This window comes from Coregonus lavaretus (assembly GCF_964263955.1).
Source record: "Coregonus lavaretus genome assembly, chromosome: 23".
Lineage (NCBI taxonomy): Eukaryota > Metazoa > Chordata > Actinopteri > Salmoniformes > Salmonidae > Coregonus > Coregonus lavaretus.
In genome coordinates, this window is record NC_140010.1 from 17087101 (window position 1) to 17102359 (window position 15259).

Below are 15259 nucleotides of genomic sequence, written 5' to 3' on the forward strand. Positions count from 1 at the left end.
GTGAATAACAGTCACACTTTAAACTTGACCAAATCAAAGATAAACTTTAATGATCTCACTCTAATAGAAATCTGATGTCAGCCACAAGATGTCAGATAGGACAGAAAGGACTAGGTATCTCAATAGTCTATGCACTACAAGTGAGATGAAGAATGGTGTGAGACACATGGATGAGAGTAGTGCTAACTGACCAAGTAGTTATCAGCATGCTTGGACTTGAGCATCCTTGTGACATCCTTCAGGTTGTGGAGGTAGATCTCTTCTGAGCATGTCCGGGGGAAGGACACGGCGATGATGCGCTCAGTCACGTAGGTTAGGTCAAGTTCGTATCCCTCATCCATCCTCACATCTGGGTCTTTTTCCTGTTAGGAGGGAGAGAGAGAGAGAGAGAGAGAGAGAGAGAGAGAGAGAGAGAGAGAGAGAGAGAGAGAGAGAGAGAGAGAGAGAGAGAGAGATGCCTCAGGCCCTACAACACACTTTCCTCTGCCCATTGACAGTATGCATGTTTTCACTCAAGTCAATGTTTGATGAGCAAAGTCCTTGGTGTCAGCCATTGTGCTCGGCCACCCCACTGACACCTTTACAATAGGAACACAGGCCTACTGTAGGTTGTATGACAAAGAAGGATGTCTGTTTACATTTAACTGTCTGTCTGCACAGGTGCCACACTGACTGCCATTATGCCTCATGGTAGGTTACTGTAGATGATGATGAAACACTATTTCCACTTCTATGTTCACTTTAGGTGTATTCCTAATTTCCATTTACTCCATTTAAAAAGTAACTGCTTTTAAATATGTAAACAAGGAAATAGTCACCAACTGATCATGCTCAAGTTAGCACAGTAAAAACAAGATAGACAGCAACAATGAAATTTAAAAAACTCTGAAAACTCTGTTTTATTCCAGTTGGAACCAGTCGTGTGCTGTGTAGCCCTAAAATATGGCGTGTTCCTGTGACCTCATGGTCATGAACTTCCTGTGTAGCTGCTGGGGAGAGAGAAAGAGAGCGAGAGAGAGAGGCTTCCCCCACTCATCCACACATCTCTTATCTATCCATCTGTGATCTGTGTTTTGGCCTAGTGCTCTATCTTGCCTGTCAGCTGGGAAATAGGGAAGTGATTCTTTAAACAACAGGCAGGCAGTTAACTGACGCCCATATAAAGATAATCCATCCAAAATACCACAATACAAATCCCAGCGTGAATTCTTCTAGGAATCATTTTCACATCAGAATCATGTTCTATTTCTAGGTCATTCTATCAGTTTTATAATCTCACTAACAACGAGAATCAAAATAAGGAATCAAACCGAGTAAAGTTTCATAAGTTCACAACATGCTCACAACAGTATTGATTTCACGTTAGTTACCACACAGGGATAGCTTTGGCATGGCTGTGTAGAGATAGAATTACGAAACAACAAAACTCTCAATATCTGTATGTCAGTCTATTGCATGCCTGTCCTCTATCTAATCTAGACCAACACGATGACCAGCTTGGAAAGAAATTCTAACACCACACACTCCCTACGGCAAAGGGAGTGAATCAAAATGTTGTGTTTCTGTCGGGTCACCTGATTGTTTGTTGTGATTAACAGTGAAAAGGCCTGCATGTGCCTGTTAATTAAGTCTGAAGTGACTGCAGGCTAAAATCAAACACTTTGAAGGACTCCAGAGAAAGGGGCCAGGGCCGTAAAACCAGGGGGCCGTGGCCTACTGCACCCAGGGGCTTAAACCACCCCTCAGGGAACAATGAATCAGGGCTATGTGTGTGTGTGTGTGTGTGGGTGTATGAGAGAGGGTCATTGCTAGGGGTGTAGTGGGGTGGGGGTAAAATAGTGTGTGTGTGTGTGTGTGAAGGGGGTGTCACAAGGGTCTGCAGTTAGTGCTAATAGTAGGGTATGTCCATTTTCCCCGGGAGCTGCAGGAAAAACTGTCTACCAATGAGAAATGTATGAAAAGGTCGAACGGCCAACACTTGTGGGTTGTGTTTTCAGTGGCGGTGGGGACTAGGTGAGAGGGAGGCTGGACTGGACTGTGTTTTAGAAAGTGTCAGAGCATAGTACCAGAGAGAGGAGAGGGGTTCTGGTAACCACCAGTACTTAACCTCTGAATGACACGAAGGTGTTAGGGAACAGCTCCTGAACAGCTTCAATCCCCAAGCCATAAGATTGCTAAATAGCGATACAAAATGGCTACGAGTTGACCCTTGTATTGTATATATTTTTTTGCGCTGTCTTTATGCACACTCAAAGGACTCTACACACTCACGCACACTGACACTCCAACACACACACACTTAAACACACACCCAAACACACGCAAACACACTCCAACACACACACACACACTTCATTTACTCACACACATAACATGCACACACATTTATACTGACTCTACACAGACACACACACACACACACAAACACACACACACACTCCCATACAATCATCATATACAGTTGAAGTCGTAGGTTTACATACACTTAGGTTGGAGTCATTCAAACTCGTTTTTCAACCACTCCACAAATTTCTTGTTAACAAACTATAGTTTTGGCAAGTCGGTTAGAACATCTACTTTGTGCATGACACAAGTAATTTTTCCAACAATTGTTAACAGACAGATTATTTCACTTATAATTCATTGTATCACAATTCCAGTGGGTCAGAAGTTTACATACACTAAGTTGACTGTGCCTTTAAACAGCTTGGAAAATTCCAGAAAATGATGTAATGGCTTTAGAAGATTCTGATAGGCTAATTGACATAATATGAGTCAATTGGAGGTGTACCTGTGGATGTATTTCAAGGCCTACCTTCAAACTCAGTGCCTCTTTGCCTAACTGTATGAGAGAATCAAAAGAAATCAGCCAAGACCTCAGAAAATAAATTGTAGACCTCCACAAGTCTGGTTCATCCTTGGGAGCAATTTCCAAACGCCTGAAAGTACCACGTTCATCTGTACAAACAACAGTACGCAAGTATAAACACCATGGGACCACGTAGCCATCATACCGCTCAGGAAGGAGAAGCGTTCTGTCTCCTAGAGATGAACGTACTTTGGTGCGAAAAGTGCAAATCAATCCCAGAACAACAGCAAAGGACCTTGTGAAGATGCTGTAGGAAACAGGTACAAAATTATCTATTTCCACAGTAAAACGAGTCCTATATCGACATAACCTGAAAGGCCGCTCAGCAAGGAAGAAGCCACTGATCCAAAACCGCCATAAAAAAGCCAGACTACGGTTTGCAACTGCACATGGGGATAAAGATTGTACTTTTTGGAGAAATGTCCTCTGGTCTGATGAAACAAAGATAAAACTGTTTGGCCATAATGACCATCGTAATGTTTGGAGGAAAAAGTGGGCGGCTTGCAAGCCGAAGAACACCATCCCAACCGTGAAGCAAGGGGGTGGCAGCATCATGCTGTGGGGGTGCTTTGCTGCAGGAGGGACTGGTGTGCTTCACAAAATAGATGGCATCATGAGGAAGGAAAATTATGTTGATATATTGAAGCAACATCTCAAGACATCAGTCAGGAAATTAAAGCTTGTTCGCAAATGGGTCTTCCAAAAGGACAATGACCCCAAGCATACTTCCAAAGTTGTGGAAAAATGACTTAAGGACAACAAAGTCAAGGTATTGGAGTGGCCATCACAAAGCTCTGACCTCAATCCTATAGAACATTTGTGGGCAGATCTGAAAAAGCGTGTGTGAGCAAGGAGGCCTACAAACCTGACTCAGTTACACCAACTCTGTCAGGAGGAATGGGCCAAAATTCACCCAACTTATTGTGGGAAGCTTGTGGAAGGCTACCCGAAACGTTTGACCCAAGTTAAACAATTTAAAGGCAATGCTAGCAAATACTAATTGAGTGTATGTAAATTTCTGACCCACTGGGAATGTGATGAAATAAATAAAAGCTGAAATAAATCATTCTCTCTACTATTATTCTGACATTTCACATTCTTAAAATAAAGTGGTGATCCTAACTGACCTAAGACAGGGAATTTTTACTAGTATTAAATGTCAGGAATTGTGAAAAACTGAGTTTAAATGTATTTGGCTAAGGTGTATGTAAACTTCCGACTTCAACTGTACACTGCTGCTACTCTGTTTATCTTATATCCTGATGCCTAGTCACCTTACCCCTATGCATACAGTACTGTACCTACCTCTATCACTCCAGTATCCCTGCACATTGTAAATATGGTATTGGAACTGACCCTGTATATTTCTCGTGTGTTATTGTTCTACCTTATGTTATTTTTGGTACTATATTGATATTGATTACTTTATTGTTGGGTTTAAAGCTTGCAAGAAAGTAATTTCACTGTACTTAATAAAGTTATTCAAAACGCTGAGGTTAAAGTCTGTTTGAGGTTAAAGTCTGTTTGAGGTTAAAGTCTGTGTTTGATAGTCGGCCCTTGCTAAGGTATTTGATAGAATCAATGTGAGCAAAGTCTTCCTCATCCCATGAAGCTCTATGGAGGGTAGTCCTGCATTATATTGACGTTTTTATTATTTTATAAAGACTATCCTACTTTTATTCAATTGAGATGTTTTCATTTCCAAAATGCAGTATATTAGATACATCAACACATATTTCAGAGTATACCTGATGACAAATCTACATTCCAATGTGAACACAGACATGTGAAAGAAGTTAGGGAAACCCACTACTGTATTTCATGTAATCCTAAAACTCCATAATTTTATACTCAATCACATATCAATAAATAAATGATAAATAATCCAGACACACGCTACACTGCTGTAGTTCTTTTCAACTAGGCCCCTCTCTCCCATAGTCCCATTCTGTCTCTCATCAGTCACGTCAGGAAAACAGCAGCGACTTGCCCCAGCACGCACTACAGATCATTGCACTTTAATTTACACGGAGTGCTTTTGTTCCTGGTTCAGGGCATGGCGCTCGGCCACAAAGGCACAACACAACAACCATCCCAGGCAGCCGAGCTAAGGATCTTAAAGCACAGCCCACCCATGGCACAATGACTGGGAGTAGACTGTAGAGTAATGGTGGATGAGAAGGCGTAGGCCTAAGCTAAGCACAGTGGTGTTTGAAAAGTAAGTTGCCAGCAGCAAGCTCCATAGAGAACAAGCTGAAACAGGTATACTAGTGTAGGTAAGGATTCTAGGGATTTAGGTGTGTCTACTCTGGAACTCCTAGCTGACACAGCCCCTGGAGGTATGGGTAAATGCTGGCTGGGCTGTGGTGCGTGGGCGCTGTCAGCAGGGCTTAGATGTATATAGATCACTCAGCACTGTGAGGCCTGGGACTGTGTATCAATAGTCTCCAATGGTTTCCTTTCTTTCAGTCATTATGAAGGAGAGGTCTGAGGCGAAGTGAGGTGCCACCTCAGAGTATTGATACCCAGCCCTGATCTGTCCCGGCAACCACACCTCTCACCTGGCTGTAGTTGACATTGCATGGAATTATCCATCTTAAACTGCATGGGAGGTAACAGAGGAAACATTGAGCGCTGTTGACATGCTGGGGATAAAATCCACCAACTAGTAATCAATATTGGTCAGCCTCGGAGGATGGAAATGTGGCCCAATCATGTGAACAGTGATATCATAGTTGTTTTCATTTTGTAGCACATTGTGGTGACAACAGTTGCCAAAAACCCAGCATTCTGGCCTGTCACAAATAATAAAGTCATCCAATTGGGATCATAGGGTTGGACGACAGCAACAAAGTCCAATTAAGACGTCCACGTTTTTTTTGTATGTTATTAGTCCGGTTGCTACATGTCTTCAGAATCCTCGGTTACATTTTCCATGAAAGGCACATTGTGGTGATCATGATGGAGTGGAGACTGTGTGTATGTGTGACTGTGAGAGTGATTCGTTAAAAAACAAGATATATGGAGGGAAATGGAAAATAAGCATTACATAAAATTCAAGAGAAGTGAAACAAGCAAAAACTATGGCTGTTGAAGGAAGGGGAAAACAGAGAGAGGGAGTCCTTCGTGTAGAAGGAAAAGGAGCAGCACATGAAACAGCTTAAGGTGAGGGAAGCAGTATAATCCATTAAATACAATGTCTAAAACCACGCGGAGAGGATAAAACTCACTCTGCAGCCGTAAAGTCCACAGTGCTTACTAAGACAGCTGGCCATCTTTAGAAGTCCTAATCATTGTTTTATTTGTTAATTTAATTCATATATCCTGATTTACCAAGCAGGTACTATTTCACCAGCAGTGTCTGGCCAGAAACCAGACCAATAACTATCATAATAGCCATGTCTTATTAAATTAGGCATATTTCAATGGACCAATAGATCAGTCAATAGATAGGGGAGGTTTTGAAACAGGGAAAGAATGTAGTGAACAAAGTACATGATTTAAAGATCAATGGGACAGTAGTTGGCAACAAATAGGCCCCGTCTACTCAATAATTTGACTGCTCAGGCGTAGCCAAAATTCATGATGAATGTAGGTTCACCACACTATTATTTTCTTAGGTTATATTGGCCACATGTGATGGCCAACAATCACCCCATGGCTGGCTTGTGGCAAGTTCCATTCCTTGACTCAAAACATCAAATTTAGAAGTGCTCCTATTGGCTGGCCTTGGTTCATGATTGACAGTTTGTGGCAGTGCAGTCCATTATTGGGTTAGTTGAAAATTTACCATGGTCACATTAAACCAAAATATATTCCAGTGGTGAAAAGGAGAGCAGATTTCCATCAACTTAACACTCCACAAAAGAAACCTCCCAGTTCTCTCTTAACAAAACATTGCCAAAACCCAAATCTATGGTCAATAAAGTACAAAGTCAGCCTCTCCAGTTGATATGGTATAAACAAGTCGAACGTGCCATACTTCCATTTTAAAAAAGGAATAGTGGAATGAAGGATGAAAGCTAAGGAAACAAAATGTGATATTTCTGCAAGGGAGGATATGGCTCAGTACAGCCCAGCATGGGAGGACTTGGCTGTACTGTGGACCAATGTAAAAACCCGCCACATGGAGCCTACTGTCTCTCTGGGAGTCAGTGCGCTTGGCCCGGCAGCCAGGGACACATTAATGATCTTCTAAGATGTTTGTCTTCGACCCTCAGCCACACCAAACATGTTTTTTATCGCTTCAGGAAGTATTGCTGCTTATGGGGAGACTGTTAAGGTGGAATGTTTTTTAATAGGCCCTTGTCATATGTCATTTGCAACCCGTCATTTCACCTTTTAGTACTAGTAGGATCTCCACTGGCTTTGGGGCACAGAGGTAAGGCCTCTGTGAACTAGCATATGAGTTCAATGGGGTATTGGAATTATTATATTGTTTCCAATGTTGTCTTTGTGCTTTGTGTCTTTCTGGTCCAACTCCATTTTATAGGGAGCGAATGGCACAATATGGAAGGTTGGAATAGCTGCGCCTATGCTATATCTTTATGCTATTTGCCTCATAATTTGCCTTTATGTTATTGGCTCCTGAGTGGTGCAGTGGTCTAAGGCACTGCATCTCAGTGCTAGAGGTGTCACTACAGACCCTGGTTCAATTCCAGGCTGTATCACAATCCGGCTGTGATTGGGAGTCACATAGGGCGTCGCACAATTAGCCCAGCGTTGTTCGGGCTAGGCGGTCATTGTAAATAAGAATTTGTTCTTAACTGACTTGCCTGCTTAAATAAATAAAAAATATGCTATTTGCCTCATGACTCCTGTGTGCATTGTTGACTTTGACCTTGCTTGTTTACCTGCCCGTGGTAAACAGACTAGGTTTGTTCCCACACTCGGCTCTCTCTCTATTGGTTACACGGTCTCTTGGACTCCCATCCTATTCTACCCACCTCTCGCTGGCTCTGTATTCATGTTACCTGATGAAATTGCTGTACTATATGATCTTGTTGCCATCTGATGCACATTCAAATGTAAAAAAAAATCTACACTGCAGAGCTCTCCCTGTCCTCAGCCGTGCCCTGTTTGTATTACTGCTGATGATATCTGGAAATGTGCATGTACACCCTGGCCCATCTACTGTTGCTAGCCCCAATTCTGACTTGTGCTCTGATATCTGCTTCACTGATTTCTGCTCTTGTAAAAGCCTGGGCTTTCTGCATGTTAACACAAGAATCGTATTACATAAAATTGATCAATTGAAAGTGTGGGTTCACAGCTTGAATCCAGATGTGTGTTGGTCATTACTGAGACTTGGTTAAGAAAGAGTGTTTTGAACACTGATGTTAACCTTTCTGGTTATGACCTTTTTCAGCAAGACAGATCTTCCAAAGGTGGTGGAGTAGCAATCTTTACCAAGGAACACCTTCAGTGCTCGGTTGTCTCCATCAAGTCTGTCCCCAAACAATTTGATTTGCTGGTTTTAAGTATTACACTTTCAAATAGCTCTTTGTTGACTGTTGCTGGGTGTTATCGTCCACCATCAGCACCGGCCTGTACCCTACCTGCCCTAAGCTCTCTTCTGGCCCCTTACACTAAGTCTGAATTTGTCCTGCTAGGTGTCCAAAACTGGGACATGCTTAAACCACCTGACCTAAAGCAATGGGACTCCCTAAATCTTTCTCAGAATATTACCAATCCCACAAGGTATGACTCCAAACACCCAGAAAATGATTCTCTCCTTGATGTTATCCTCACAAATAATCCTGATAGGTATCAGTCTGGTGTTTTCTGTAATGCCCTTAGTGATCACTGTTTTACAGCCTATGTTCGTAATGGCTACTCAGTGAAACGACCTGTTCTGATTTGTCATAGACACTTGCTAAAAAACTTTAATGTGCAAGCCTTCCTTCATGACCTGGCCTCTGTAAATTGGTATAGAATCAGCTTGATCCCCTCTGTCGAAGACAGACCTTCTTTTTTGATATTTTCAGTGTTATTGTTAACAAACAAGTCCCCATAAAGAAAATGAGAATGAAAAACAGGTTCGACCCCTGGTTCGACCATGATCTGGCAGAGTTACTAGAGCTCAAGAATTCCATTTGTTGAAAGGCTCGGCACACGCTTACTCAGGCTGACTGGCTCTCGTTCAGCCAAATGAGAAATAAGTGCACTCAGGCTATCCGGAAGGCTAAAGCTAGTTACTTTAAGGAGCAGTTCTCTCTCTGTGGGTCTAACCCCAAGAAGTTCTGGAAAACAGTTAAAGACCTGGAGAATAAACCCTCCTCCTCACAGCTGCCCATGTCCCTTAATGTTGATGATGTGGTTGTTACTGACAAAGAGCACATGGCCGAGCTCTTTAATCACCACTTCATTAAGTCAGGATTCCTATTTGACTCAGCCATGCCTCCTTGTCCATCCAACATTTCCTCATCTCCCAGCCCTTCTAATGCGACTAGCCCCGATGCTCCTCCCTTTTTCCCCCCTGCCCCGCTACAAAGTTTCTCCCTGCAGGCGGTCACGGAATCCGAGGTGCTAAAGGAGCTCCTTAAACTTGACACCAAAAAAACATCTGGGTCAGATGGTTTAGACTCTTTCTCCTTTAAGGTTGCAGCCCCTATCATCGCCAAGCCTGTCACTGACCTTTTTAACTTCCCATTGTTTGGAAGGCAGCCACGGTGCATCCTTTATTTAAAGGGGGAGATCAAGCTGATCCTAACTGTTATAGGCCAATTTCTATTTTGCCCTGTTTATCAAAAGTGTTGTAAAAACGTGTCAATATTCAGCTGACTGACTTTCTTGATGTCTATAGTATTCTCTCTGGTATGGAATCTGGTTTCCGCTCATGTTATGGATGTGTTACTGCAACCTTAAAGGTCCTAAATGATGTCACCATTGCAATTGATTCTAAGCAATGTTGTGCTACTATGTTTATTGACTTGGCCAAAGCTTTTGATACGGTAGACCATTCCATCCTTGTCGGCTGGCTAAGGAGTATTGGTGTCTCTGAGGGGTCTTTGGTCTGGTTTGCTAACTACCTCTCTCAAAGAATGCAGTGTATACAGTCAGAACATCTGCTATCTCAGCCACTGCCTGTCACCAAGGGAGTATCCCAAGGCTCGATCCTAGGCCCCACGCTCTTCTCAATTTACATCAACAATATAGCTCAGGCAGTAGGAAACTCTCTCATCTATTTATATGCAGATGATACAGTCTTATACTCAGCTGGCCCATCCCCTGATTTTGTGTTAAGGGCTCTACAACAAAGATTTCTTAGTGTCCAACAAGCTTTCTCTGCCCTTAACCTTGTTCTGAAAACCTCCAAAACTAAGGTCATGTGGTTTGGTAAGAAGAATGCCCCTCTCCCACTGGTGTGATTACTACCTCTGAGGGTTTGGAACTTGAGGTAGTCACCTCATACAAGTACTTGGGAGTATGGCTAGGCTAAGCTGCAGGCTAAGGTTAAATCTAGGCTTGGTTTCCTATATCGTAATCGCTCCCCAGCTGCCAAACTAACCCTGATTCAGATGACCATCCTATCCATGCTAGATTACGGAGACGTAATTTATAGATTGGCAGGTAAGGGTGCTTTCGAGCGGCTAGATGTTCTTTATTATTCGGCCATCAGATGTGCCACCAATGCTCCTTATAGGACACATCACTGCACTCTATACTCCTCTGTAAACTGGTCATCTCTGTATACCCGTCGCAAAACCCACTGGTTGATGCTTATTTACAAAACCCTCTTAAGCCTCACTCCCCCATATCTGAGATACCTACTGCAGCCCTTATCCTCCACATACAACACCGTTCTGCCAGTCACATTCTGTTAAAGGTCCCCAAAGCACACACATCCATGGGTTGCTCCTCTTTCCAGTTCGCTGCAGCTAGCGACTGGAACGAGCTGCAAAAAACACTCAAATTGGACAGTTTTATCTCCATCTCTTCATTCAAAGTCTCAATCATGGACACTCTAACTGACAGTTGTGGCTGCGTCGCGTGATGTATTGTTGTCTCTACCTTCTTGCCCTTTGTCTTGTTGTATGTGCCCAATAATGTTTGTACCATGTCTTGTGCTGCTACCATGTTGTGCTGCTGCCATGTTGTTTTCATGTTGGGTCGCTACCTTGATGTGTTGTCGTGTTGTTCTTTGCTTGTGGTGCAGTACATCACTTCTCCGTGCTACGGCTAGTTTGCAGAGACTGTGGGCTTCTGAAGGTATTTAGCATTCAAATCTGGACACCATTTAATAACCCACCCTAATTCTCATCAGTCACTCAGACAGAGCACCATGCATGCACTCATACTTGGCATGAACAGAAAGCAGCAGCAGCACACTTTAAACAGTCAGGGGGGATAACATCTCCCACCATGACATAACAGGCTGGATGGATGAAGTGGCTTTGGAGAGAAGAGAAGAGGCCATAGTTTGTTCTGCCTGTTTCCTGTCTCGCTCGATGCGTTTACACTGTGGCTTTGACGCCCATTCAACACCGAAGGGCCGAAATAAACAAAACCGTGGAATCTGTAGGAAAAAAAGCAGCAGGAGGTGGAACTGGAGAAAAGGGGATATTTTTATGCCGTTTATTTAGCGACTCTGGAACTCAAACATATAGTTGTCTCTCATTTTCACAGGATATTTTGAAGGGAAATAAAAGAGAGCTGCTTCCCTGCCTTTGGGTGAATCTGTGTGCAGCAGCAGCACCCACCAGGCTCCTAAAGCACCACCTAATTACCACCTTCGTTCCCAAGGTCATAGAGGAATGCGTTCCAAAATGGATTATGCTCCCGTTTTCTCTCTCTCTCGGTCTCCCTCTCTTTAGCTCTCTCTCTCCCTCTCTCCCTCTCTTCACTCTGGCTAATGGCTTACATATGTGTGCTGTGTGGCTAGCTGCTCCTTTCTGTGACACTATACTGCCCCAGCAGCCCTCAGCCCTACAGTCAGTCCCTGCCCGGTGAAAAACAGAATGCCTTTTTCTTCTTAGCTTACTGTACACACACACCAGCCTTCTGCCAACCCACCTGTCCAAACCACATTATCAGGGTCCTATCCATCCGTGTCTCACCCAGCTCTTTGTAATCTATCTTTTATCAAAGGAGAGAGAGAGACAGAGAAGAGAATTGAACTCCCATGTTTTCTGTGTTCTTTCTACGCTTGTCTCACAGCTCCTATCTGATAGTTAACACTATCTGTATGTGTGTGTTCATGCAGTAGAGCTTTTCTTCTATTTGTTTTAGAGATAGATAGCTACAGGAAGGTGGAAATACAGGTGTGTGTGTCTGGATCCAGACTTTAAGGAGAGAAAGGGAGATATCTAGACAGGTAAGGAGGAGGGTGTGGCCAATGTGAGGTAAGAGGGACTCTTGTACATGTCATCGACAATGGCTGCCTGAAAAGCGCAGCCCTGAGGCCTGGAATACCACACAGCAGCTGTGGCTTGAAGAGTACGTATATCTCTCTTTCTCTTTCCATCTTGTTCTTCCTCCCAGCAGACCAGCCATTCAATAAATTAAGTAAACATTTAAATGAAAAAAATGCTGCAGACTCATTGAGGACTATGCTAGCTCTGGAATGGCCCTATATGTTTCACATTATAAAGGTCTCCAGCACAGCAAAGCTCCAAACATCATCGAGTACCAAACTAATGCAAAAGAAAGCTCAACCAGTACGACATTCACAGTGGTGCGATTCTCTAACTGTGTGAAAAGCTGCAGCCAAAGCTTGATGAGGAGATCATGGTTTTTAATTAACAACACTCACTGTATCATTCAAAGAAATCACAACCACACTGCTCGTTGAGTTTGAATGACCCCCTTCTCTCTCTTCAGAAATCTGCCTGGTCCCCCACCTCACTGCTGACACACATACACACACACACACACACACACTGACACACACACACACACACACACACACACACACACACACACACACACACACACACACACTGACACACACACACACACAAGTAGGGCACAGAGCCAAAGTAAATAAAGACTAAGCAATGCCCCCATTTTACATTTTGAATCAATTCCATTGAATGAAATGTGGCTGAACCACAGGATAAAGAGAGAAGCATTGAAAACTACTTCAGAACTGCTTTGAAGTACTAGCACAACACTAAAACCAGCTCCCCTGCAAGTAAAACACTACAAACTACTTAAAAACTCCAAACCTTACCGTTTCAAAACTGAAAATAGGAACTTTTAAATCCTTTGAAATCCCTTGTCAGTCAGGAGGGCGATAAAGTCCAGGCAAAGAAGAGAAGAGAAGAAGAGGTTTAGTTTAGGTCTCAGCCCGTCACACAGGCTTAGAGGAGGCTGACTGGCTCATTCTCCTGTGCTGGAATGTGGTTGCAGGGTGATCAGAGGCACTTCTGTGAGCTCACTTTGTCCCGGCTTTGCTGCCCCCACTGCTGCTTCCTCACAGGCTGTTGCAGCTGACTCCTACTACTGGCTGTTGGCTTCTGTTGGCCGCGTTAAAATGGAAGCCCGCTCTGTTCCTGAACTGCTGCTCTGCTCCACTCAACCCCCAACACACTTCCTCCAGTCAGTGAAGGCTGGTAGGCGCTGCTGCCGCCACAAGTCCTGGCATGGGATAGTCCTCCCACTGTGGTTGGGCTGGGCCTGCCTCCCTCCCTGATCCCTCCCTCCCTCTTCCACTCTCCCTCCCTTTCCATCCACTCCACCTCTCTCTCACTCACACACACACATTGTCATGCTGCCTCATGTCTGCTTCAGCTTTTGCCAGAGCTGGCCAGTGGACGGACATACACCCATACACACATACACACGTCCACATACACACACACACACACACACACACACACACACACACACACACACACACACACACACACACACACACACACACACACACACACACACACACAAACACACAGAGAGAGAGAGAGAGAGTTGAGAGGGGGTGGGTGGGGGTGATGGAACAGGGGGGCACATTATACTGAACATTTAAACTGTCATAGAGAGAGAAAGAGAGGGAACTTTTCTTTCTATGTTCATGGTGTAAACCTGCTCTAGATTTTAAGGGAAGTGAAGTGATTCCTTGGATTTTATGTGAAATTGGCGAGCTTTCATATGTTTTGTATCTATACCAGTCTTAGTGCTGGTTAAACCAAAATTGTTGAAATCTATTCTGCTTAGTTGAGCCACTGGCTGAAGTGTCTGGAGCCCTCAAGGAAATACACTACATGACCAGAAGTATGTGGACACCTGCTTGTCAAACATCTCATTCCAAAATCATGGGCATTAATATGGAGTTGGAGTTTGTCCCCCCTTTGCTGCTACAACAGCCTCCACTCTTCTGCCATTCAGCCACAAGAGCATTAGTGAGATTGGGCACTGATGTTGGGCGATTATGGTTGAGGTCAGGGCTCTGTGCAGGCTAGTCAAGTTCTTCCACACCGATCTCGACAAACCATTTCTGTATGGACCTCGCTTTGTGCACGGGGGCATTGTCATGCTGAAACAGGAAAGGGCCTTCCCCAAACTGTTGCCATAAAGTTGAAAGCGCAGATTCGTGTAGAATGTCATTGTATGCTGTAGGGTTAAGATTTCCCTTCACTGGAACTAAGCAGCCTAGCCCAAACCATGCTACATAGCCCCAGACCATTATTCCTCCTCCACCAAACTTTACAGTTGGCACTATGCATTGGAACAGGTAGTGTTCTCCTAGCATCCGCCAAACCCAGATTCGTCCTTAGGACTGCCAGATGGTGAAGCGTGATTCATCACTCCAGAGAACACGTTTCCACTGCTCCAGAGTCCAATGGCGGCGCGCTTTACACCACTCCAGCCGACGCTTGGCATTGCGCATGGTGATTTTAGGCTTGTGTGTAGCTGCTCGGCCATGGAAACCCATTTTATGAAGCTCCCGACAAACAGTTATTGTGCTGACGTTGCTTCCAGAGGCAATTTCAAACTCGGTAGTGAATGTTGCAACCGAGGACAGACGATTCCTAGACGTTTCCACTTCACAATAACAGCACTTACAGTTGACCGGGGCAGCTCTAGCAAGGCAGAAATGTGACAAACTGACTTGTTGGAAAGGTGGCATCCTATGACAGTGCCACGTTGAACGTCACTGAGCTCTTCAGTAAGGCCATTCTACTGCCAATGTTTGTCTATGGAGATTGCATGGCTGTGTGCTCGATTTTATACACCTGTCAGCAACGGGTGTGGCTGAAATAGCCGAATCCACTCATTTGAAGGGGTGTCCACATACTTTTGTATATATAGTGTAGCTCTTACAAGGGTAACCTTCACTCTCATTATAATGTATATACCATCAAAATATGTAATTGACTACTGAATTTCATCTGTCAATACATGTATAGTTTGTATCAGATGAGAGGTATTCCCTCTGCAGCAATATAT

The 15259-nt window shown here is 43.9% G+C and overlaps 1 protein-coding gene across 2 annotated transcripts in view; it reads right to left on the reverse strand.

The window, feature by feature from the left end:
• The window catches only part of LOC311150713 (tensin-3-like), a 68641-nt gene extending 55215 nt beyond the window's left edge, over positions 1–13426 (reverse strand). Inside the window, exons 1-3 of one of the 2 annotated variants that reach the window (XM_084188230.1) lie at positions 13252–13426; positions 13044–13087; positions 192–362 (exon numbers count right to left, since the gene is read on the reverse strand). In XM_084188230.1, the coding sequence (XP_084044356.1) occupies positions 192–341 (150 nt within the window). In that variant the 5' untranslated portion in view covers positions 342–362; positions 13044–13087; positions 13252–13426. Of the gene's footprint in view, positions 1–191; positions 363–13043 lie in introns of both variants that reach the window. The other variant, XM_084188231.1, reaches the window with a different exon arrangement.
• Between the last annotated feature and the right edge of the window lie 1833 nt (positions 13427–15259).